This window comes from Brienomyrus brachyistius, chromosome 23, assembly GCF_023856365.1.
Source record: "Brienomyrus brachyistius isolate T26 chromosome 23, BBRACH_0.4, whole genome shotgun sequence".
Taxonomy (NCBI): domain Eukaryota; kingdom Metazoa; phylum Chordata; class Actinopteri; order Osteoglossiformes; family Mormyridae; genus Brienomyrus; species Brienomyrus brachyistius.
Window position 1 is genome coordinate 17,890,678 of NC_064555.1, and position 26,105 is coordinate 17,916,782.

The 26,105-nt window shown below is 49.1% G+C and overlaps 1 protein-coding gene and 1 pseudogene across 9 annotated transcripts in view; both read right to left on the reverse strand.

Annotated features, from left to right (window-relative positions):
- The window catches only part of arpp21 (cAMP-regulated phosphoprotein, 21), a 58,965-nt gene that overhangs the window by 26,383 nt on the left and 6,477 nt on the right, over nt 1-26,105 (reverse strand). For 4 of the 9 annotated variants that reach the window (XM_048992727.1, XM_048992723.1, XM_048992726.1 and 1 more), the window contains exons 2-9: nt 13,785-13,949; nt 12,201-12,402; nt 11,494-11,535; nt 9,347-9,430; nt 7,535-7,673; nt 6,111-6,189; nt 4,867-4,926; nt 3,961-4,101 (exon numbers count right to left, since the gene is read on the reverse strand). In XM_048992727.1, coding sequence (XP_048848684.1) covers nt 3,961-4,101; nt 4,867-4,926; nt 6,111-6,189; nt 7,535-7,673; nt 9,347-9,430; nt 11,494-11,535; nt 12,201-12,374 — 719 coding nt within the window. In that variant the 5' untranslated portion in view covers nt 12,375-12,402; nt 13,785-13,949. Of the gene's footprint in view, nt 1-3,960; nt 4,105-4,866; nt 4,927-6,110; nt 6,190-7,534; nt 7,674-9,346; nt 9,431-11,493; nt 11,536-12,200; nt 12,403-13,784; nt 13,950-26,105 lie in introns of all 9 variants that reach the window. The other 5 variants (XM_048992722.1, XM_048992725.1, XM_048992720.1 and 2 more) reach the window with 2 other exon arrangements.
- Nucleotides 2,787-2,948, reverse strand: LOC125719716 (U2 spliceosomal RNA; annotated as a pseudogene).

Sequence of the window (26,105 nt, forward strand, 5' to 3'; positions counted from 1 at the left end):
ATTTGGCAGGCAGCGTCTGCGTGCCATTGGCCGGCCCGCGAGCCAATCAGGGCAGCTGAGTGTGCAGAATACGCTCAAGTGCACACACACACACACACACGCCCTTCTAACCCACTGTGGGTTACGGGCAAACATATCCGTTCATCTCCACGGGCAGCAGGGCAGCCGCTTGGCCCTCGCGCTCCAAGCCCACGATGGATCCAGGAAGGAGCCACAGCTGCTCAGCAACTATGCCCCCTGCAGTGAGGGTCTCAGAGGTGTCTCACAGAGTAAATGAAACTCAACGACCAATGGCCTTAACCAGCCGAAACCTAACGCTGGTCCTCGGCGACAGTGACCCTATGTGCTCCTCAAATCATCATCAATCATATTCCATAAAAATATTCATATTTTTCTAGTTTTATATTGTGACATTAATTGTGTACAGAATACTAACTTGACATTTTGGGACCCCCCCCCCCCCCCCCCCGATAAAATAGGGGCCTCCTGCTCCTTTTTCATTACAATTTTACAATTTTATGTATTGAAGGGGGCGGCATGGTGGTGCAGTGGTTAGCACTGTTGCCTCACACCTCTGGGTCCCGGGTTTGAGTCTCCGCCTGGGTCACATGTGTGTGGAGTTTGCATGTTCTCCCCATGTCGTCGTGGGGTTTCCTCCGGGTACTCCGGCTTCCCCCCACAGTCCAAAGACATGCTGAGGCTAATTGGAGTTGCTAAATTGCCTGTAGGAATGCATGTGTGAGTGAATGGTGTGCGAGTGTGTCTGCGATGCGCTGCCCCCCTGTAGTGGGTTGTTCCCTGCCTCGTGCCCATTGCTTCCGGAATACGCTCCGGACCCCCCGTGACCCAGTAGGATAAGTGGTTTCGAAAATGAATGGATAGTAGGATAAGTAATTTGAGGCTGCACAACTCCGTCATTCCCAGTATGACCGCAGTGCTAACAGGAACCTTTACACACACCACCATTAGACAATGCTGTAAGCTGGATAAGTAGACAATAACGCAAAGAATATTGCAAAACTTGTCAATCCTTGGCTTTTTTGACAGAAGACAATTCTATCATTTTTTTCCTCAGACATCTCACAAGTGTGTGATGTTTTGAATGAGTACACAATTAGAGACGGCTGGAAGCCAAGGTGAAACCTGCAGAAAAACTTCACAGAAATGGGAATGGTGATGTAATTTTGTGAAATCTAAAAAATCAGCAGTCAAATTGCCACGCTTGCACTTCAAAGCCTTCCGATGTGGCTCCAAAAGCTTGTCTGCACGAAGATTCACTGCCTTGGATTCAGCCTTGAGCTGTGGCAAAGCGGAAGAACTTCTGACTGATCTTGAAACAGCAGAGGTTACGACATGCCGTGTTTACAGTATGTCAAAACTCACAAAAGACTTACTAGGCCTTTACCAATTTGAATAATAAAATCCTTTGCCAGTAGATATTAACTGGCAGAGTTTTGCTATTTCTTATCAGTTTTTTTCTTGCTTTATCAAATGCGATTTTAAAACCCCGTATAATCCAGGTCTTATCAGATTATTCAGGCCAAGTAACTTGCTGAAGAGCAGAGCAGTGAAGCTCTTCCTATAACACGCTAGTGCACGGTAGTATACATAGGATGAAGACCTGCCTGGATTTTGTCTGGACAGTTCGTTTTCCAGCCCTCGATCTGAACTGCTGTTGGGTGTCCTTCTTTTAGCCCCCTGGTCCTCCTTTTACCCCACTTCTCTTCCTTTTAACTGCACTGTTCTCCTTTTAGCTCCTCTGTCCTCCTTTTAGCTGCACTGTCCTCCTTTTAGCCCCTCTGTCCTCCTTTTAGCCCCCCTTGTCCTCCTTTTAGCCACAATGTCCTCCTTTTAGCCCCTCTGTCCTCCTTTTAACCCCCCTTGTCCTCCTTTTAGCCCCTCTGTTCTCCTTTTAACCCCCATTCTCCTACTTTTAGCCACACTGTCCTCCTTTTAGCCCCCCTTCTCCTCCTTTTAGCCCCTCTGTCCTCCTTTTAACCCCCCTTCTCCTCCTTTTAGCCCCTCTGTCCTCCTTTTAGCCCCCTTGTCCCCCTTTTAGTCCCTCTGTCCCCCTTTTAGTCCCATGTCCTCCTTTTAGCCCCTCTGTCCTCCTTTTAGCCCCCTTCTCCTCCTTTTAGCCCCTCTGTCCTCCTTTTAGCCCCCTTCTCCTCCTTTTAGCCCCTCTGTCCTCCTTTTAGCCCCTCTGTCCTCCTTTTCCTTCTCCACCCTACCTGCCTCCCCGTCAACAACTAGTACCACTCTCTCCCCACCCTGGTTCCACAAAAATGTGAAACACCCATACACACACACTATGGAAACCAAGAACGGCCATGCTTGCAATTGTTTTTTTATGCTGTACTCTCTAGATAAGAAGACAAAAATTGTAATTGATATACCATTCTTGGCTCCCCCGTCCCACCCGCCCAACAGCCTTTCATGGGTGTCCTCCTATTTAAGCCTTAGTTCTCCTTTCTGGGCACCCTAAGTACACCTTAAGTAGCTATCATGGTAATATGCATGCAGCCAACCTACTAGTACACAATGAACTAATACAGTAGTACACATGGTACTACACATTTTTAGTGAATTTAGTGATTAATTGTCATTACTAACACACCACAACACACAGTGTTTGCGTTTAACCCATATGTGACATAGCAGGGGGCAGCCAATTCAGTGCCCAGGAAGCAGTGCTTGGGGGTGGTACCTTGGTCAGGGTACCTCAGTGGTGCCCTGCTGGTCGGGGATTCGAACCTGCGATCTTTCAATTACAAGTGCACGTCCTTAACCATTAAGCCACCACTGCCCACAGAAAAAGCAGACCACTTCCGGGTCCCTGTTCCAAAAATCCGTTTAATATGTGGTCCCCTCCACGGGGGACATATCAGATATTAAACTGATAAAAACAGATACTACACTTGATCTTAGCCAAAAGGCAGAGAAGCGAAGCTAACATGCTAGTACACAAAAAGTTAACACAATACTATACTTGAATCTATCATGGTAGAACACATGCAGCTCTTTAGCTCCTCTCTAGCGCTTTCACAGCCCCCTCCCCATGTACTGCACTTTGAGGAGCCTCAAATGCCTTGCTCTTCAGCCCCTATGCCAGCTTTGCTGTGGATCTAAGGCATTAGCGCTTGACTCTCTGTGATTAGTGGTCGGCCCTCATGGGGCCTTTTAGCGCCACTTCAGCGGCCTCAGCTCTGCTGCCACTCCAGCCACATGTGGCGTCAGGCTGCGTACGCCCGGCGGGCTTTGGCTGCCAGGCCCTATTACTTCGGGAAAGCATCTGATACGCGGCATGATCCCCGCACTCCAGGGCAGAAAGAACACACAGCAGGGATCGAGAGGGAGCAGGTACCCAACGCAAGAGCAAAGTAGCAGAACACACAGGGCATAGGAGCTCATCTGGCAAACTCACAGGCAGTAGTCTCCATTTCAGGGACACACCACCCAGAGCAGAATACTAATCAGCACAAAACCTGACAAGGGCGAACAAACAACAAAATAACAGCGAACGGCAACTAACAAGCGCAATAAAGGGACACTTATGTAACCGATGTGTCAAAGCCTATTTATTGAGCCATACTTCCGAAACACGTCCATAAACAGACTCCAGACTCCAGCCAATCAGGCAGAGGCTGGCATCACAAGGACCAATCAGGCTGAGTAACTCAGCCACTTCCCATCCGCCTGTGCATGACATACACCCACCATGTAACAGCTTTTAGTCATCAGATCACATTTCAGAAACACTGGCCTTAAGAGCATTATTACCAGTGTTTCTTTTATGTAAGCCAAGAGTACTCCTGTCTCCTGTGAAAAGGGACAACCACCCAAGATGGACAGCCGCTCGCACGCAAACGTGACGCGTGCACTAACACACACACTCGTAGTGCTGGCTTTTCATCACCACCGCTTGCCGTCTTTAGAAGTGCTGAAGGTTGAATCGCTTACATTCTCGTATTGCTTGTTTTGTTGATGATGACGGACTTTCCGGACTGGTCCACATTATGGTCCATGCCGAAGTAGGCTGCTACCCGGTGGACAAGCATCCTATGGTAGGAGGACATCTGAGGGAACTTCTTGAAGGGGTTGCTGCTGGGGGAGGGGGGGGGGGGTGGAAAGGACTGCTCAGTGGTGCAGGAAGTGAATCAGGTTTGAAGAACAGGCTGGAATCTCCACTGGTCAAAGCAGCTCTATGTCTTCCCCACAAAGGCAAAGCACAGTAACTACACTGAAGGGCTCTGCGGTTTTTGGCTGTCTAGCCAAATTTGTAGTAGGTAGGTAAATGATCGGTCATACCTCAAGTTTGACCAAATATGCAGTTACGGTGTTTCGCTTTAGTAAGGCTGCATGTACGCCAGATTTGACCTCCTAACACCCAGCAGCTTATCTCTGTTGTCTGTAGGGGGGTATCAGTCTCTGGTCTCTATTTTAGGAACCACATACTCAACCATGTTGAAACCCGCTGAAATTGGTTTGGGGGTTATCAAAACATCTTCAACTCTGCCTTTCCATAACACCTTATAAAAATACTTTTTTTCTTCTGCTGCGTCTCAGTATGATAAGTATGTTCAATCAATATATTGTTTATTTCCGTTTACATCATTTAGCAGACATACAAATGAGGCACATTAGATTTATTTATTGGTTTGTTTATTTATTTAATATAAATTAATGCAAATCCCCCTTTTTACAGGCATCCACAGAATTAAGCTTACTGGAACACAGACACAGGCACAGACACACATACAGACACACAGACACAGATACACGCAGACACACGTGCACACACACACACACACTCACACACACACACACACACACACACACACAGAAACATGCACAGTCACTACCTACCTGTTGTCTGTTATGAAGTCAATCATCTCCTGTTCCAGTTTCAGGAGCATCATTCTGTCCCTGTCAGCATAAGATATTAAAGTCATTCGGCTTTCAGCACCTCTACGGTGGAAAGCCAGCAGTCTGCTGCCTGGCCCCCAAATGACACAGGGTGCCCGGGGGCACAACTGTAACATCTGTGCCATTCACATTTGTTTAAATTAGTTTGGTGGCTGCTTTCGTGCGAAGCCTTAAAATGTGTAAGTACACAGGGTGGAGTTAGTGGCACACATGACAACAGGCAACATTGTGCGATCAACAGGCCCAGAGTGTGGTCTGCCAGTGAATGTTCTGGAGGTTCTAAAGCTGTGCAGTGTGGTCTGCCAGGAAATGTTCTGGAAGTTTCTCTGAGGTTATGCACTGTGATCTGGCAGTGAATGTTCTGGAGGTTTCCCTGATGCTGTGCAGTACGGTCTTGTGGTGAAGGTCGCTGTGACCCAACATGCTGCATGCAGACGGACTCTCCACGGGTTACTGGGCGGCCACAGTTCAGCTCTGTGCACGACACAGATTGAATGTTTGCTCTGAGCTGTGAGATCGGCTCCACCACAGCCCAAATCCATCGATACACAACACTACGTGGCACTCAGTCACATTCGTAAAGGAGCCATCTTGGCTGAACCTCATGCAATTTAAAATCAACCACGCTTTTTCAAATTTTGTCCACTATGTCTTTGTCTGTTATCTCTATCTATATTCCTGTCTTTTTCTATGTGTCAGGGACAAAAACATTATCAGTCCCGTACTGAGAAACACCAGAATCCCCATAATAAAAATTACCTGCAGCAATTATACTATGTAAGGTTCTCACCATGCTTAATTAAATCACACCTTGATGCACAACTTCAGCTTTTAAAAACTTATGAAGCTTCCCTTTATTCCAAGAGTTTGTGTACATGTATGTATGTATATATGCAGGAATGTGGTTGCTATGGTATAACACATGTATCACACATTCAGTAGGATTATCACGCATGCGGCTCTCAGTACACACCCATGCGGATCTCGGCACACACGCATGCGGATCTCGGCACACATGCATGCGGACCTCGGCACACATGCATGCGGACCTCGGCACACATGCATGCGGACCTCGGCACACATGCATGCGGATCTCGGCACACACGCATGCGGATCTCGGCACACACGCATGCGGATCTCGGCACACACGCATGCGGATCTCGGCACACATGCCATGGCCCCACCTGGGATTTTTCTGCAAGGTGTTCACTAAGAAGTCATGCAGGTCGATGCCCGTGGAGTCCGTGTACTCCTGGCTTTGCTCTGAAAGGGAAAGGAGGTCAAAGGTGACTCCTGACATTCGGCATAGGAAGAGGACGCCGAGAACGTCAAGCTGCCCCGTCATACGCTGCCGGCCGTGCGACGCTCGCTACGCCCTCTGGGAGAGGTCACCCAGACAGGGACGGTGAACAGATGGAGCTGAAGACGTGGGGCTCAAGAGAGGCCGGCGTCGTGCTGATGTGATCTCCCTCACTTCCAGAGCAGAGACGGGGGCGGTGCGGGGGGGGGAGCAGTATAATCAATGGAAGTGTCAGGAAAGAAAAAAAAACACACAAGAAAAGGGTTTTGTTTCTTTGGCTGACATTTCAATTTCTCCTGAGGACGGCTAAGTTTGGGGTCCTTTGTCTGTGTCAGAGGCAGCGGGGAGGACAATAGCTGTGGTAAAAAAGCCCTCTGTCATATTCGCCACAAAGCCTGACAAGTGCCATTGTGCCCATAAAGCGTACAGACATGTCCCCCCCCCACCCCACCCCCACGTCAGCCGTGTGCACTCTCACACACACCATGATACATGTAAGGTGCCCCACCCAGCCTAATGTCATGGGACACGCGGCGTTATGAATAAAACATGCTTTTACGTTTTTATTAATAACATGTCGCCCAGCCTGGGCCTTAATGACTCCTTTAGTATGTATCGGAAATCCGCAATGTGTTATGGAGAACGATTTCTGGGAAAAAATAAAAGAAGAGCTCTTTTGTATTCAATCATTAGTCCGCTGTGGCGAGGAGGGCCGTCTAGACCTCGTCCTACTTCTGCATTCCACTCTCAGGATGAAGCCGGGCCCAGTGCTGATCGAGCACGCACCCTAACCCTCCAGGTGGCCCAAAACACACCCCCCACAGGTCAGGCCATGTTCCCTGAAGCCTGCTTTTGCAGATAATTTACATATGTGACATTAACCCTGAATCCCAGCGACCCCTTAAATGTTTTGCTCCAGGAAGTGCTGGCTTATTCCGGCTTATTCGTTGTGAAAGAATGCAAGGAAGCGGCCATTTTCTGAGTTCCACTGTTTTGATGGCAGGAATGATTAAGGCTAGTGTTTGTGTGCCGCGAGTCATTTACACTCTCAGGGAGATGAGTTGCTGCAGTACAGATGAGCAGTATGTTCCCTGTCCTAATTAGGCTTGCCATGTAATGTAAGCATGAAACAGCTGGTTAGGTCGGCTTAAAATATTACCCAGAATGCAGCTTACTGCTGCACGCTACAGACGGAGCTGGGATTGCGCCAGTTAGCGATCCTGCCCTGAGTGTGGTGGCCGTGCTGGAAATGAATCACAGCAGTGCAAAGGCTTTAGCTGAACACACTGTCTGCCCCTAAAAACTCACCTTTTGATAGCACACGGATTTTTGGTTTTTCGTGACATCTGTCTGTCTCTTTGCTCCTGTCCTTCTCGCAGTCGTCTCGGCTGGGTTTGCCGTCTTCCTGAACGCAAGGCAAAGCGGTATTCTGCAGCTGAATTGAACCCTGCAAGTGTTTAAAAAGAAAATGAAGTGGTGAGAGAAGCATAATAAGTGACTGAGCACAGGTGTAAAATAAATCCCACTTTGGGCAGGTATCTTTAAACAGCAAAGGTGTTCAGTGGGAAGAATATACAGTTTTGACTTCCTGATGTCAGGGTAGCAGATAAAACTTAAATTTAATCAAAACTTTCTCCCATCGATCTTCATAATGGGCCAGTTAACTGTATTATAAATCCTAGATGAGACTCCTGGTCTGAAATTATGTAGAGTCTACAGAGATTTATATATTGAGACCTGATCCATATATTTTAATTAGCATGAATCGCAAAGATTGGGGTTTAATCTGGCCCCAGGGCTGAAGAGCGGTGACAGGTCTTGGTTTGCAGTCTAATGAGGGAGAGAAAGGGGAAGCGTGCTTGCCATGAAATACCAGATGGGCTGCCCTGCTGAGCATGTGCAGTGGCTCGGCTTTACAGACAGGGTGCCGCTGCTGAGCAGGTGCAGCGGCTCGGCTTTACAGACAGAGCAGTGCTGCTGAGCATGTGCAGTGGCTCGGCTTTACAGACAGGGTGCCGCTGCTGAGCAGGTGCAGCGGCTCGGCTTTACAGACAGAGCAGTGCTGCTGAGCATGTGCAGTGGCTCGGCTTTACAGACAGGGTGCCGCTGCTGAGCAGGTGCAGCGGCTCGGCTTTACAGACAGAGCAGTGCTGCTGAGCATGTGCAGTGGCTCGGCTTTACAGACAGGGTGCCGCTGCTGAGCAGGTGCAGCGGCTCGGCTTTACAGACAGAGCAGTGCTGCTGAGCATGTGCAGTGGCTCGGCTTTACAGACAGGGTGCCGCTGCTGAGCAGGTGCAGCGGCTCGGCTTTATAGGCAGAGCAGTGCTGCTGAGCATGTGCAGTGGCTCGGCTTTACAGACAGGGTGCCGCTGCTGAGCAGGTGCAGCGGTTCGGCTTTACAGACAGAGCAGTGTTGTTGAGCATGTGCAGTGGCTCGGCTTTACAGACAGGGTGCCGCTGCTGAGCAGGTGCAGCAGTTGGGCTTTACACACAGAACAGTGCTGCTGAGCATGTGCAGTGGCTCATCTTTACGGAGAGGGCGGCGCTGCTGAACAGGTGCAGTGGGTCGGCTTTATGGGCAGGGTGGCACTGCCAGTTTTTCTCCAGCTAACCACCTTCAGCTGGACTGACATTTTTTATTCTTCACAAAACCGAAACATTAAAGCATGGAGGATGTGTTACAGTTCTGAGCCACAATTATGGTGCCCTTTCTCGGGGCTATGTATATAACATCCTGCAGGACAGGGAGTGTAACAGCCACTATCTCATCCAGTAACTTTGCAGTGCTGTCCTGGGCACCCGCGGGCCGTTTTCCATCCTCATGGTGCAGCATGACTGTGAGATTCTCCATAATATCTTTACAACGGTCTCCATAGCAGAGAGCGTAAGGTGCTGCGTCGCTTTGGCATGTCAATTCCCTCCCCCTGCGCACTCCTTGCCCTCCTCTCTCTGGCCACCCAGCACCCATAAAATGCTCATGTAGAACTGGAGCCGGAGGGAGACGGCTCTGCTATGTTACCATGGCAACCCGAGCCAGCCCGTCCCGAGGGCCGGGTGGCGGCGGACGACGCCCTTGCCTGTCCTTGGAGGTGCAGGATGAGGAGCGGAGGAGTCCCTACCTGATTACACTCAGCACCATCTGTGGGGAAAGGCGGGGAAGACTCGTCGCACACGGCCAGGCTGCGCACCAGCTTGGCTTTGGCCTGAAAGACAGGGAAAGGACAAGTAAAGTCACCCCCCCAGAGAGGGAAACTCAGAGCCGGGGGGGGGGGTGTGTGGGGGTTCACAGAGAAGGTGCCCTCAGCTGGCGGTACGGGAGTGGGGGCTTAACACACAGAGATACATACACACAGGCAGACACAGAGATACAGACACAGAGATGCACACACAGGCAGACACAGAGATATACACACACACAGAGATACACAAGCAGATGGAGAGATACACACACAGACATACAGACAGACACAAACACAGAGATACACACAGACACACACAGAGACACAGACATACACATATACACACACAGGCAGACACAGAGATACACACGCACACACTCACACACACACACACACACACACACACACACACACACACACACAGACGTGTACATATGCATGCACACACTTGGCACATCATCAGTCAGAGTAGGTGGATAAAAATGACCCTGGCTAAATTTAACCTGGCTGCCACTCCGACACCAACCTCTGGGAGGCGAGAACGAGCAGGACCTGTGGGCTGGCGACACCTGAGCGAGTAACTCCGTCGGCTGGACCTGTCCTCTGTATCTGTTGTATTGTGTTATGCTGTATTGCTTTGTCTTGTGTTACACTGTATTGCTTTGTCTTGTGTTACACTGTATTGCTTTGTCTTGTATTTTGTATTGTATTGTGGTATATAGTATTGTGTTGGGTTTCTTTGAGTGAATTTATATTGTGTGGTATCGCATTATATTGAATGGTATTGTGTTGTGTCGTACCACATTGTGTTGCATTGTAATGTATAGTATTGTGTTGCATTGTATAGTGTTGTATAGTTTTGTATTGCATTGTGCTGTAAGGTATTGTGTTATGCTGCGTTGGGTTGTGTCATATTGCATTATGTTGTGTAGTATTGTGTTCTGTCGTATCTCATACTGTTGTATGGTTTGTATCTTACAGTGTTAATGCTCCAGTGATGTTGCTGCACTCCCAGCTGCCTGTGGCTGAATGCCGCCTTTCTGGCCCAGCGCCTGCAGAGGACGCCGTGTCTTTGTCCCACATTCCCGTGCCCTCCTTCCTGGGCCGATGCCTGCCTGGAATCCACACTGCAGCAGCTGACGCCTGGGAGGACGTCACTGTGCCCCCCCTCTATCCTCCCAGCATGGCTTCATTTAGATTCATGGGGTGTTGGCTGACTTGTCCCCCCCCCTCCCAGCAAGAGGGCCAGACGTGCCACCCGGTCAGCGCCAGCCTGGCGTACGCCTGACCACACTGTCAAAGTCAGACCCCCGCCCCGCGTGCTGCCATTTGAAGGGGCGCTAAACATTCTGATCCATAACATTCAGCATGGAAAGGCAGAGGCCCTGTTCTTACAAAGCTGGACAGGCCTGTCGCCGCGTATCACTGACAGAATACAGTGTGTCACCTTTCATAAGAGATGCAATCCCGTGTGACATAAATCAGTCACTTAAAAACACGACCAGCCTGTGCTCATCCGTTACAGCACAATAACCACACCATAAAAGAACAATACAGAACCCGTTGCAATGTCTTATTTTGCCTGGTCTTAAAACGGTTTCCTCAAAGCATTTTATTACTGTACAGATTCCTACTGACATGGGTTCTTACAGTGAAAGAGGAAGAGATCTTCAGACCTGACAGACCCCGCATAAACTGTGTGGCTGCAGAACTAAAGAAATCCCTCAAGCTTCGTTAACAGATTCCTAGCTGCATCCTGATTGGCCCAGACAGTCACATGCTAGTGTCTTGGTTTGGGACTTTACAGAGGGAACATGGCAGAGATGCTGGCAAGCATCACACTGATGGGTAGGATTTACAGAGACACATAGTCACAGACAGGCACAAACACAGACAGACAGGACACACACACGCACACATAGACAGTGGACACACACATAGACAGTGGACACACACATAGACTGTAGATGCGCAGACTGACAGGTTGCTCACACCGGCACGCAGACCCATAGGTTCACCAGCTGACATGCCTCTCATCCCAGCGACGCCCCCTGTGGGCATGCAGGCACAGCGTGGGGCAGCCCTACCTTTGGTCTCTTTCTTGGATGCCCCTGGGTTAGGCCCCGTCTCTGTGTGACAGCAGACAACAAAGAGGGACATCACTAGGTGGAATGGGAATGAACGGGCAACACAGAGGGCAGGCACTAGGGGGCACTAAGCAGGCAGCCAGTTGGCTTCCACCTCACCGCCCCTCCCACAGTCACTCGCCCAAGGGCACCCCGGCCAAGGCCTGCCAACCGTGACACCAGGGAGGGGGAAAAGCACCGTTGATAAACATAGAAACGGAATTCTGTCTGATCATAAAAAAGCTACGTGGGTTCCTGAGTTCCTGACTGAACCGCGAGAAACATGTCACTGTCAGGGCTGAGGGTCCCGATCTGAACGAGAGGACACCGCAGGTCCCCAGCATCAGCAACCATCTCAGTCCACTTCTGTTATTCATGGAGAAGCTATCATCCTCCTCATCATCATCATCACCCTCACCGCAAGCACGCTCCAGGCCTGATGCATCACACGTTTCTGATTGACGGAAACTGTAGACTGTAGTTTGACAAGGACACGAGTAGTGAGGGTAAGTCAATACTGGAGGGAATCCGGCAGCTGAAGGTGGAGCTGGAGGCAGGGGGTGTGTCGGGTGGAGGGGTGGGGTTACCTCTGAGAGGCTGGCCACATGAGAAGTGGCAGCCAATAGAACGAAGGCGGGTGAGGCGGGAGGGGAGCAGAGATGGCTCACCTGCTGCTCAGCCCGGGCGTCGCCCTGCAGCCAGTCCTCCTCCACGCTGGGGCTGGGGGGAAGACACAGCACTGGTGGGGGTGGAGTTATAGGGGAGGGGGAGGGCCGAGGGGGCAGCTCATCGCCGACCCCCCCGGGGGGGCCCCCTGGGCTTGCTACGTCTAGCTCAGACATCCTCTAGTGCAGGCGAGGAAATGGCAGCCTGTGGAAGGAGAGGGAAAGATCACATAAACATTGTAGGAACTCTGAGTGCCAGACTCACCTTATGACAGGAGTCATCGTGTCTAACCGAGAGCACACATGCATGCAGAAAGTCTCAGACACGCACACACACAGACACACACACAGAAACAGACAGAGAAACCGACACACAGAGACACACAGACATCGACACACACACACACACACACACACACACACAGACAGACATCGACACACACAGAGACACACACACAGACGTACTGACACACAGAGGCACAGACACCGATACATACAGAGACACACACACACACACACACACACACACACACACACACACACACACACACACACACACACACACACACACACAGACACACACAGAGATACACAGACACACACAGACATTGACACTCGCCCTGAGCTGTGCCACTATCCACTGCTTCCTTCATAAGACACAAAGGGATGCAGCAAGCAGGTGCATTATTGATGATTTTTTTGTACCGCCTGTCGCGTGACCTCAGTTCCAGCTCTACCCCCCCCTCCCGCCCCTGAAATGGCTTTTTGGCTTCGTTCCGCTGATTCAATTGAAAGGGGCATTAAGTCGTATAAACCGCAAGAGCCGGGCGGGTTCAAGGTCGGCCCTATTCAGAGCCCCCGAGCTTATTAAAAGCTGCTGACGGCCGGCACCCCCCCACGCCCACGCGCCTCTCGTGGAAGCAGGATGCAGGCCGGGAAACAGAAAGTGTGCCGTCGCGGTCGAGAGGCGGCTCTTCGCTGTGCTCTGCGGCACAATGCAAGCGTGCGGCCAGAGGTGAGTTTGTGTTCATGTTCACATTATAAACATGCCGGCTGAACAATGCGTTCTTCTGAAGCTCAGCTCGCGCTCTGACCATAACTGTACGCACATCCTGTTTAATGCTGAGTAACACACAGAGAGCCCATCACATGGTTCAGACAGGAGAGAAACGACGTCGTAGTGCATCTGTGGCAGATCAGCGTTTGGCGAGTTTCGTCTGTGTTTCTGAGGCTGTCCGCTGTGACCCCCCCCGCCCCCTTGGCTTGTAGGGAAACGGAAAAGCGCGCGAAGGTAGCACCCGGCGAACAGCCAGACCGTCTGTTACCGTGACGGGACGCGTCCATTAAACAATGTGGCATGCAGTGATCGCACTCTTCCGCTTGGGGTGGGGGGGTGGGGGTGATAGCGCCCCCGTTGGAGCGCCACACCCCGCCAGCCATCTGTTCGCATCGAACCTCCACCCGCCCGTATCTCTGCCGTTCGGGGTCGCTGCTTCACAAGATCGGACAGCATCTGCCCTAATGCGAACGCGAAGGTGTGCTTTCGGCGAGTGGGTCAACTGACAGGAAGCCCGGCGCGAGCCTTACCTTCAGGGGGCGGTACTGAGGGGCGCCTGGGGTGCTGTTGCGTTTGGGCCGAATCGTTGCGAGTGAGCCGCGCAGGCGAAGTCCCATGTCCCCATGAACGAGGTCTGGAAGAGACGCCGTTGCCCCCTCGCTCGCTCTCAGGCAGCTGGGCAAACGGCTGCCATCCTGTAGGCGAGGCCAAGTGACAGGCGACAGTGAGAGCGATGACAGGTCCGCCACCGTCTCGCTACATTACACACGCGACCCCCCCTCCCCGAACTGCGGCACTGTCACTGTCTCCCCAAACACCCCCCCCCCCCACCACCCCATCCTCAGCTCCCCGGCCATCTGCTTGTGCCCGCCCGGCCCAAAGCTGGCTGGTGTAAAATGCACCCCCACACGCACAAACCCCCTCCGCACTCTTCATGGCCCAGCCTGGCCCGGCCCGTGGGTGTCAGAACTACAGCCATTCACATGTAGACCTCAGTCAACCAAGTGAAGGTACCACTCTGTCAGGCCTGAAGCTGGGCCCAGCTGTCCCTCACACACCCCTACCCCCCCCAAAAGACCTTAAAAAGGTTTCAAAATAAGCCACTATGAAAAGCAAGGTCCTCTGCCAGCGATGGCACTGAATCATTTTTAGGATAGATTAAGAGTTGGGGAAAAATATACACTGCTAAAACACTGCAATGCTAAGAAATCATTAATAATTTATAATGTGAGTATATGCAGTTTTTTTCCCCACTTCAAGCTCAACCAATGACTTTATTTTGCTAATGATTCAGTGGTTGTAATTGGCACTGAAGCAGCTAATTTAGCAGACATCCATCACGCTAAAATGTCCATGAATATCAAATTAGACCGTCAAATGCAAAAGTCCATCATAAAGAAGCCAATTAAGATAATATAAGGTGAGAGCGCAATTAAGGTAGATTATTTCTAACATTATGAAGGCGATAAATCTATCCCGTAAGACCATAACAATTTTCTACATTACGCAAAATTACTCTAAATGAGTCTACGGCGATGATGCCTCCAACAGTTTAATCTATTGGGAAATTATCCATTTAGCCAGAAGTGGGCTAGCGATGTCGCTAGAGCAGTAATGGTATCCTCTGTCATCCGGTAACCCAAAAACGTGCTGAACCGGGCCTGCAAATTCATTAGCCTAGAACAACCTCCTCCAATACCGCCTCATCTGCCCAGTGAAATATTTCTCGGAGAGCCAGGGTACCGGTTGGCTTTGATTCCGCTCTTGCAAGATGACAAACTGCATCTGCCAAGTGAAATGACTCTCAGAGAGACTTGGGATGCCGGCTGGCTCTGATTACACTTCCAAAAGACAGCAAACGCTGTCTCCCAAGTAAAATGACTCTCAGAGAGACCCGGGGTACCGGCCGGCTCTGATTCCGCTTCTGCAAGACAGCAAACATCATCTGCCGAGTGAAATGACTCTGAGAGAGACCCGGGATACCGGCCGGCTCTGATTCTGCTCCCACAAGACAGCAAAAGGCACCTGCTAAGTAGAAATGACTCTTGGAAAGACCTGGGGAACCAGCCGGCTCTGATTCCGCTCCCGCAAGACAGCAAACAGCGTCTGTCGAGTGAAATGACTCTCGGAGAGACCTGGGGAACCAGCCGGCTCTGATTTCGCTCCCGCAAGACAGCAAACAGCGTCTGTCGAGTGAAATGACTCTCGGAGAGACCTGGGGAACCAGCCGGCTCTGATTCCGCTCCCGCAAGACAGCAAACAGCGTCTGTCGAGTGAAATGACTCTCGGAGAGACCCGGGGTACCGGCCAGCTCTGATTTCGCTCCCAAAAGACAGCAAACAGCGTCTGCCGAGTGAAATGACTCTCGGAAAGACCTGGGGTACAGAGCAGCAAACTGCATCTCGGATCATGGCACCAGTGTTCCCGCAGAATTGGATGCTGGGCGATACCGCTGTTCGTGATTAAAACAAAACCATTTTTTTTCCATTTGCTGCTGTGGTTTGTTTGGCTGCAGGAGCTGCCGGTCCCCCCCCCCCCCCCCCCCAAGAGTCTCAGGAAAACTGGGTGCCATCAACTCTGTGTGAGATCAGTAACCTCAGACCATCACCAACGCCAGCGATGGTGGCAGACATCAGAGCAGGAGTGCGGGAGAGAGACAAGAAAGGGCTTCACTGAGCTGCATGAGCCGCAAAGAGACGACGGCAGGGTGCGGCAATAATAATAATAGTTCTTCAAAAGCATTCCTAAATGGCATTCATGAGGACAGGAGAGGGATGGCAATTAAATCCTGTAAATGTGCCTTTTCTTTGGAGCTGTTCACAAGTCTAAAAGAAAAAGCCCATACCTAAAATGTTTACAATAGAGCATTTAAGAATAATTACTGCAAAAGAAGCAAATGACTGAAACAGTCTGCTAACCTTACGGTATATAGAGTGTTTCACCAGCTGTACCCGTGGTGTGACTGGCACACACCCATGTCGCACTCTGTCTTGCTTTGCCGTCCTTCCCAAATCCTGAGGGCTGTTTTCTCCAATTTAGGTCAGAGTTCCGATTCTCAGAGGTTCACAGTCTTCGCATCAAATCACCAATCAAAATGCAGCCTTTCCCTGGGGGGGGGCCAGGCTACAATTAACTTCTTGCTTCTCATTCACCTGCCTCATTCGCATCCCACAGGTCCCAGAGATCAGTCAGCCTGGGGCAGAAAGTCAGGCTCGACCTCGGGACACTGTCAAGGTCACCAGCTGCAGCAGACTGATCTCCCTCTTGGGGGCGCTCTTTGACACAGTGTCTTTATCGTACATTCTTCCATATGCGCTGGCAAATTTTTTATTTCGCTATACCCACAAAAATAACAACCCTCACTGAATACTTGCTTAGAAACATATTTGTAACGAGTGAAATAAATCTTAGAGTCAGCGAGGTATTGTTAAGCTGAAGAATGGGATTCAGGCTGACCAGCACGCGTAGATAAAGATGAAGCTACTTGCCCTTACATATTTTTACATTTGAGGTGAAAGCATTTTTTACGAAGGCAGTTTTTATTGCAGCACTATACAAATAGAGGAACCGTTTATTTTTCTAAAAAGCTAATGCACTAAACTACAGCATAATTTCCCAATTACATATAAAACCAGAAACTACAGCTCCTCCTCTTTACAGCAGAGCCACTGATGCCCCATTAACCCAATCAGAACCCGATTCTCATAATTAGGTGAATCTCCCCAAAGGCTTTTATCGAGCACATGTCAGATACACACAGCTCCAGCCGCACAGGACTGACTCTGTACATGGGCAGCCATTCAAATGAAAAATGTCAGATTCATTTTTGGGAGAAAAAAAATCTACAAATAGCTTTATAGCTGCAGGTAAGCTTTACAAATAACGGCTTTGGCACCACAGTTTAAACTTTCCGAAATGCTCTCTTTCGAAGCCAGAAAAAGCAAGGATTCCACAATTACACACCAAAATCATTTAATTCTGTAATCCCTCAGTGCCCAGTGACTCTCTTATAGACTGTGCAGGAATCTCACTGCCCTCAGTGCCCAGTGACTCTCTTATAGACTGTGCAGGACTCTCACTGCCCTCAGTTCCCAGTGACTCTCTTACAGACTGTGCAGGACTCTCACTGCCCTCAGTTCCCAGTGACTCTCTTACAGACTGTGCAGGACTCTCACTGCCCTCAGTTCCCAGTGACTCTCTTACAGACTGTGCAGGACTCTCACTGCCCTTAGTGCCCAGTGACTCTCTTATAGACCGTGCAGGAATCTCACTGCCCTCAGTGCCCAGTGACTCTCTTATAGACTGTGCAGGAGTCTCACTGCCCTTAGTGCCCAGTGACTCTCTTATAGATTGCGGCTGCACTACCTAAAGATCTAGCCCCATGGTCAAGCCTTGGTCACATGCATGACTAAAATCAGGAGAACCAATGAATTGATATGACTGGTACGCGTAACTCTGACAGGAGGTGCTGAACATGTTCACTTACACTGTGACTCGAAGGGCAACCTCCATCCAAGCTAATTAGAGTGAGAAAGGCTTGCTCTCGGCTTGGGCCCTAATTTGAGAATCTGGGCGCATGCCTCTCCGAGAGTATAAGTGACATGAATTATTTTATTTCATCACTTAGCCATGAAATTCTGTGCATTACCCATAAAACCCACCATGCCTCAAATTTTCTCCTGCAAATTGGTTCATTAATAGGCTATCACAGGCGCCAGTGGTTGTGACCCCGCACATGGCCAGACCAACACAAGCACTGGAGGCTGTGACTTGCAAATGGTCAGACCAACATGAGGGCAGGTGGTTGTGACCCCATAAACAGTCAGACCAACACTGGCGCCAGAAGCTGTGGACCTGCACAGGGTACAGACCAACACAGGCGCCAATGGTAGTGATCCCACACACAGTCAGACTAGCACAAGTGCTGGAAGCTGTGGATCTGCACAAGGCCAGACTAACACAGGCGGCAATGGTAGTAACCTGCAAATAGTTACACCAACACATTGCCAGAAGCTGAGGACCTGCACAGGACCAGACCAACACAGGTACCAATGGTTGTGACTCTACAAACAGTCAGACCAGCACAGATGCTGGATGCTGTGGACCTGCACAAGGCCAGACCAACACTAGTGCTGGTGGCAGCAGGAAGAAACATGTGAAACAAGAATAAACGTTCTTGAAGGGGTCCGTCATCCCATGGACTGTGAAATGCATCACAACAGGACATTAAACCATGTCCACTTGTCGGTTTGCTTTTGAAAAACACAGGTATAATCCTCCGTTTTAAAAAAAAAAAGACATCGATATAATTTCAGCTTTTATTAATAAAGTTTTTTATTTTGTCTTGATTGTTCTTCACTGAACTGACACTCTCGGTCCATGCATCATCCAGCTCCATCCCCCGTCCATTTCTGGCTTGGAGAAGCCGACGTACGCAGGCTCCGTACTCCCAGCGGGCTGGCGCAGACCTCGGCTCTGCTGCTCCATGCCCACACACCGACGTGTTCATAGCCTGCTGCACACATATAACTCAGGCTGTCAGGAATTAGGCTGCATTCTCACATCCCAGCTGCTTCTGTCCACTCCTCCCATTCCACACATCCAACGGTGTACCAACATGTGTGCTATCAAACCACCTCCCCATGCAATTAGGTGGTTGTCCTGTGTTTCTGTTTCACAGAGTGAACCTGGTCTCATTGTCTGAGCCAGAGTGCAGCAACCCGTGGAATCACATAAGAAGCAGATGGGTAACTGCAGATGGTTTGAGATTTCAAACCTGTAGCCAGATCCATGCTTCTTCATCCTTCTTGATGAGAACTTGGGGGCAGAGGGGGGAGGATGATGCGGTTGAAGTGAAATTAGGCAACCAGAGACTCCACTGATGCCTGCATAGCGATGGAAGGAGGATGCTGACAACTTGGATACAGAGAACCCTGTCTGATGAGAACCGCCCCTGTGCCACGCCTGCTCTTTCCAGCTAAAGGCCAGGCCGTCTATCGAAAAAAACACTCATGGTTACGGAGCAGCCTGTCTGACGGCCAGTGCCCTGGGGCCACGCCCACTCTATCCGACTAAAGGTCGCACCGTCTCTCGGCAAACGCTCGCGGACACGGAGCAGCCTGTCTGACGGCCAGTGCCTCTGGGCCACGCCCACTCTATCCGACTAAAGGTCGCACCGTCTCTCGGCAAACGCTCGCGGACACGGAGCAGCCTGTCTGACGGCCAGTGCCTCTGGGCCACGCCCACTCTATCCGACTAAAGGTTGCACCGTCTCTCGGCAAACGCTCGCGGACACGGAGCAGCCTGTCTGACGGCCAGTGCCCCTGGGCCACGCCCACTCTATCCGACTAAAGGTCGCACCGTCTCTCGGCAAACGCTCAAGAACACGGAGCAGCCTGTCTGACGGCCAGTGCCCCTGGGCCACGCCCACTCTATCCGACTAAAGGTCGCACCGTCTCTCGGCAAACGCTCATGGACGCGGAGCAGCCTGTCTGACGGCCAGTGCCCCTGGGCCACGCCCACTCTATCCGACTAAAGGTCGCACTGTCTCTCGGCAAACGCTCAAGAACACGGAGCAGCCTGTCTGACGGCCAGTGCCCCTGGGCCACGCCCACTCTATCCGACTAAAGGTCGCATCGTCTCTCGGGAAACGCTCACGGACACAAATGAACAGCCAGCTTTCAAGCATGTCTTTGTCTACATCATTCCTTGCTTCCTGCTGACATAAGGTCATGACCCACTTCTTAGAAACCCTTCTTTCTGGTGTTCTGCTAGCACGGCGTCATGTCTCTGCTTATGACTTGGAGCTTATTTTGAGTGGGGAATCACACATATCACTTAACGGGCGGTTTAGCACACACAGAATGCCGTTAAATAACACCCACCTGGTGATGTTACCAGAAGGGTACACTGATGTATTTGGACAACAAAGGCCAGAGATGGCATAGCCTGTGTATACAGCTATAGCTACACTCTGCACTGATTAGTGTCATGGCACAGTAGTGGTGGTGTGGGGGTTCACTGGTGCCATGGCCCAGACAGGCAAGATACAACCTCCCCCTCCTACCCACCCCCCAATTAACCCCACCCCCCAATGATGGGGCCGGCAGTGTAAATGCATCTGTTACCCCCTGGGAAGCCTGTCTCTCCCAAGCAAAATTATTTATGCTGCCTACCCAGGCTGGTAAATATAGAAATGCATAAATCAAACTACCAACACCTAACTATCTAATGTCAAGCAGTATGTGTGTCACAAAAAGGTTCCTCAAGCAAGTGCAGCGATAATTAATAAACACAGAAGACGTACAAGAACTGGAGGACATGAAACAGCTGTAAAATCAACAGAGAGATGTCATTATAATCTTTACGCTGGCTATTACTGTGTCCATGAGATACCAGTACTGAACCTAATGGAAGCAATTTAGCAAAAATAAGAAGAATCTATCCTGTGAATCAAACACCAAACAAGGATCAAACACATAAATGCTTTCTATGTGGTAAAGGAAACTTCTCTGTGTTGGGAATTAAAGCCAAATAAAGATCTAACATAGAAGCATATGTCTAATATCACTCTACATCTCACAGCAAAAGACTGCTCCCAGTTCTATATGAATAATTTAGCCATGAAAATGGACTGTTAAAACAGAATTCCAAAGCCACATTTAAATTTCTAAGCCACAATTCTGTCATCTCAAAACCATGTGACCACACCCAGTTCATTCTGCGCAGGTGTCAGGCTGGGACAAGGTGAAGATCTTCTTCTAACCAGGCCACACAGCTCTGGTCCTCAAGGGACCCACGATGCACAAGTTTCCCTTAAGCTCAGATCCCTATTGGAGACATAAATTTTGACCTAATTAAAGCATATTCCATTCAGTCTGCTTAACTCTAGAAAGCTGTCGGCCCCATCTCCCACCTCTTTCATTCATCGTGCCCCCGAGAGAATCTTAAACTTGAGGTTATGCTTGGATCCTGGTGCTGGTGACCACAGGCTGTCGAGGTTTTCATTCACCTCGAGCTCTTAGGAACTCTGTCAAGCGCAGTATTTCTCTAATTGAGGCAATCTGGCCTTGGCTCTAAGCACTGAGGCCATTACAGCTGGAAAACAGGCGCACTGTGTAGCCTGTCAGGAGCAGGTTTGAGAAACGCTGCCTCTAAATGGCTGCTTGAATTCCCTGGCATGTCAGAGAGCAGAATTAAAGAACAGCAGATGGAAGAAATATCAGAAGGCTTGGTGTTGGTACTAAGAGGTCCTGCATACAGACGGATAACAGCTAAAGGCAGGATAACTCGACCTGAATCATCTTGAAATAAAGGGAGGCTGAAGCCCAGTGCTTGCATGACCTGCAGTAACGGTATGGAGGCTGCCTCTATTCCTGGATGAGGTCTACCTCTGAATTTGGTTGCCTCTGTGACAAGTGCCTGTAGCCTATAGAATGTTTAGGGTTACAGCAAGTGAAATGTGTGTGGGAACCAATCAGGAAACAGCAAAGCCAGTCACCAGTGGTGTCAGCTATGGGGACAGAGACACCTGCCCAAGTGCTGAGAAGCAGCGTGCACTCAGAGCTGAGGTCACCCTCTCTGTTCAGACCCTGACAACACGGTGTGTTCAGAAGGGAGTCAGTGACTGAGTCAGCCACTATCAGCCTGCCGCTGTTATTAAAGGCCAGAGCGCTGTCCCTTTGCCTGTCCATTTGTCTGTCCGTTTGCTCATCCGTTTGCCTGTCCTTTTGCTCATCCGTTTGCCTGTGTGTATGTCTGTCCCTTTGCCTGTTCATTTGTCTGTCCGTTTGCTCATCCCTTTGCCTGTGTGTATGTCTGTCCCTTTGCCTGTCCATTTGTCCGTCCATTTGCTCATCCCTTTGCCTGTCCATTTGTCTGTCCGTTTGCTCATCCGTTTGCCTGTGTGTATGTCTGTCCATTTGCTCCTCCATTTGTCTGCCCATTTGCCCCTCTGTTTGCCCATCCATCTTCCCATCCATTTACCTGTCTGTTTGCCCATCCATTTGCCTGTCTTTTTGCCTATCCATTTGCCCAAGCGTTTGCCTGTCTGTTTGCCCGTCCATTTACCTGTCCCTTTGCCCGTACGCTTGCCTGTCTGTTTGAGAGGATTAACATTGAAAACCAGTTCGTTATGATTTACATTTTATGATAACAATAATGCGCCCCCCCCCCCCCATTAAGAGGCAAAGAAAGAATCCACTGTTATTCTAAGAACGGGTTCACGGTTTTGCCTTACACACCAACATATTAAAAATCAATTAAATATCGCTCAGATCAGATATCATAAAGAGGATCCAGGCGTGTGCTGGTTACTGGAGGGTGGATTCCTGCCTTCACCTCTATCGGGATTTTGATGGAGATGGGGTAACGGAGGGGCAGGGTGAGTGGCCGGCGCCACCCGAGTTTCAGCTTTGCTAGTAAGGCGCCGGCTGTGGCGCATTTACGGGCGCGGTGTCTACAGCACCACATTAAGGAAGATCAGATTGTGCATTAGCCGTGCCGCAATCTATGTCGCTGGTACGGTGAGTGAGAGACCCCCGGAATGTGCCGCGGCAGTTTTCCCAGGCTGTACTTGGACTGTAAATGGAAACACTAGCTCTAACCACGCAGAAAGCTGTAGCCTGTGATATTGGAGTCGATTATATTTAACGCGTTATTAACTCGTTACGTCACGTCCCCACACTCAATCGCGAAAGTACTGCTTTTTCGTTTACGCGAATTCCACATCGGATTTATCGCGCTACATAAGTTAATGCTTTTTTTCAGCTTCGTGAGTTTAGAAAAAATGTTCCAGTTAGAGTGGTTAAGTAAAAAGACCCATCAATTGTGTGTCACTGCATCACGCACCAAAAGATTACATATTCATCTGCTTGTCAAGGTGTTTCAGATAAAAGTATTCGATTGAAAGCGCTTGCCTCGTCCCATTAATTCAGTCACTGAAAACGGAACAGTTGCAATTGAACCGTTCAGTAATAAACATGTTTTGGCACTTGGCCTTATGCATTGTTACTCATGGATGGCTAAACATATCTTATACTTTAATCTCAATGTACACATTATTAATCATTCTGGGTGAGTAACTATGCGAATCAGTTTCTAATGAGAGTTAAGTGCATGCTGAAAAGGAAACATTCAAAAATGGAATGGACTGAAAAAGACTGAAGCTTATTGACTGTGACCATCCCACCACCTTAACTTATAGACAGTCACCCCTCCAGATTCGCAAATTTGACAGTTGCGGTTTCAAGGTGGCCGTGGACAATTAACTGCGAATATTTTTTGACGACGCATAAGTCAAAAATATATAAATCATACTGAAAATTCTTTGGATCACATAAAAGCATTTAATATATAACCATTAGTGCTACTGAATATTTCTTAGTGTAAATGCAAACTATAAGCTAGCTTTAATATTTAAAATAAAAACTTTTAAATTTTTTCTGTGCCGTTATTTTAGCATTTTGAATAACGGACCGAATAATTTTGATAATGGACAAAATCACGAATTTTCACACTGTCAGTGATGTTGCGTCCCTAATCCTCACGAATATTTAGGAGTTACTGTATGTGATATATGATTACAGTATACTGTATATGATAATAAATTCTAAAATATCGTAGTGAAATGTAATACGTGCTCATGCGATGTTGCTGGAAGGCGTCCATTGACTTTAATATACCGAAATGGAATTTTGTGTCCATGACACAAAATGGTGAAGTTCAGCTATAGACTCATCCAGAGGGTCAAATTGAGGATAGGGCAGGCTGTCCACTGGCCACACCCGGAAGGGTGGAGCTACAGAGTGAGGCCCCGCCCACAGCACAGATGCCGCCTGCTTTACTTGGAAACACCAGCTGCTGCAATCATTAAATTGCCCATGGGGGGCAGTAATGAAACTCCCCGGGCGGGATACGGCAGCCTCGGGGCCAAAAGCCTACCTCCAGTGTGATGGGGCCATTTCAGCCCCAGAGGGATGGCATTCCTTTGAAATATTCAATCAACTAATTGCTCATTTGGGCTGCATACTCCAGTGGAGAAGATGGTGCAACATTTAAGGACGTCAGTTTAATCATACAGGCAGCAGGTGGCCTAGTGATTAAGGAGCTGGAGGAACTGTGTACTGAAAAAGCCACACTGGAGCAGACCTTACTTGACTCATGCTAATATATATATATATATGTATATACATATACATACATACAGATATATTAACAGGTAGAACTGCAGTGCAATGTTTGAGATCCTGATTGACACCAAATAACATGATTTAACCCAATGCACAGATCGCCTCCCTGTAACTCCCTTTCTGAGTGTCTCAGGGTGCAGTGGATGCTTTTAGGTCTTCGCTCTCCACCGTCTCAGACAGTTACCAGCCAGTAGGGATACTGCACGCGAACTGGATTATATGACGATGGGATGCTGATGCAGAGCCAGCGTTACGTGCATCAGAGCAAACAAGATATGAGAAAACAAACGCCGGCAAGTGCAGAACGGCCTACCAAGTATACCGGCCTCCATCTTGCCACAATGTAGCCTTTAGTGACCACCTAGTGTAAGATTACCAGCCATCAATTAACCAAACGCTAAATAACAACCGTTCTGTTGACTTATAGTCAATATGATGGCAGTCCTGTAAAATATGTGGTGAGCTGACAGCGTATTGAATGGACACACAAGTTATTTAAAACTGTAATTCAATCACTTAGGTCAAGGGTCAGATTGACAAATTTAATCAATTTCTTCACGTTAGAAATTCAGCTGCATAGCTAATCCCAGGTTTCTCGGTGGCAGGATAACACAGGATAACTGAAACACACCATGGCAGAGTTCAGCTCATTACATGCAGAGAATTTACACTAACACTGTAGGGGGGGGGGGCATGTTTATCGAACCAGACCTGTCTGCGGAAAACAGGGATGCCAGCGATGATTTTAATGTTTATTGGGAGCAATAAGGGTTTTGATTTCTGGGGCATCACAGAAAACGGCAAAGCACTAAAGATTACTGTACTGTGAAACAGGACAGAAAAAAACACACCCCTGGAAGAAAATTAAAACATAAAATATTAAGGGCCTTAATGTCAAAATTGCACGTGTGAGTTTATGCTGTGGTTTTCCTTATTGTGAGCAAGAGCCCCAACAAACCCTAACAGCTGGATCCAAAAGCCCTCTGGCGTGCTCCCGCATTGTCACCAGCTTCCGCTTTCAAACAACGATGGAAAAGCGATCGCTGTTGCACTTCAGGACCGGAATATCTGAAATATTACTTAAATATTATGCACAATTAACAAGAAACGGAGTGCTATTGGTGAGACGTGTGGCTGTCACACATCTGGAGACCCTAATCACCAACACAGGACAATCACTTATCACCAACATAACACAATCATTCTCACACTGCCAGGGTTCAAATAGAGAATCAAGGGATGAAGAAGAATCCATCTTACAGCTTATAACTAGGAATTGTAAAGCACTCTAACTGATAGACTCTATTCTATTAAGAATCCTATTAAGTCAGTTGAATTCTAATACTAAATTCTATTAATCAGTTCTGATTTCAGTTCTATAATTAATAAATCTTAATTCTGACATAATTTCTATTAATACCTGTATATTATTCCATCCATTTTCTGTGAGTGCTTAATCTATTCAGGATTCTGGGGGGGGGGGGGGGGTCCAGGGCTTATGGGCACAAGGCAGGGAACAACCCAGGATGGGGGGCCAGCCCATCACAGGGAACACTCACACACCGGACACTCACTCACACACCGGACACGACACATACACAGCTACAGTAACTCCGGTTAACCTCAGCATGTTTTGGACTGTGGGGGACAACCGCAGTACCC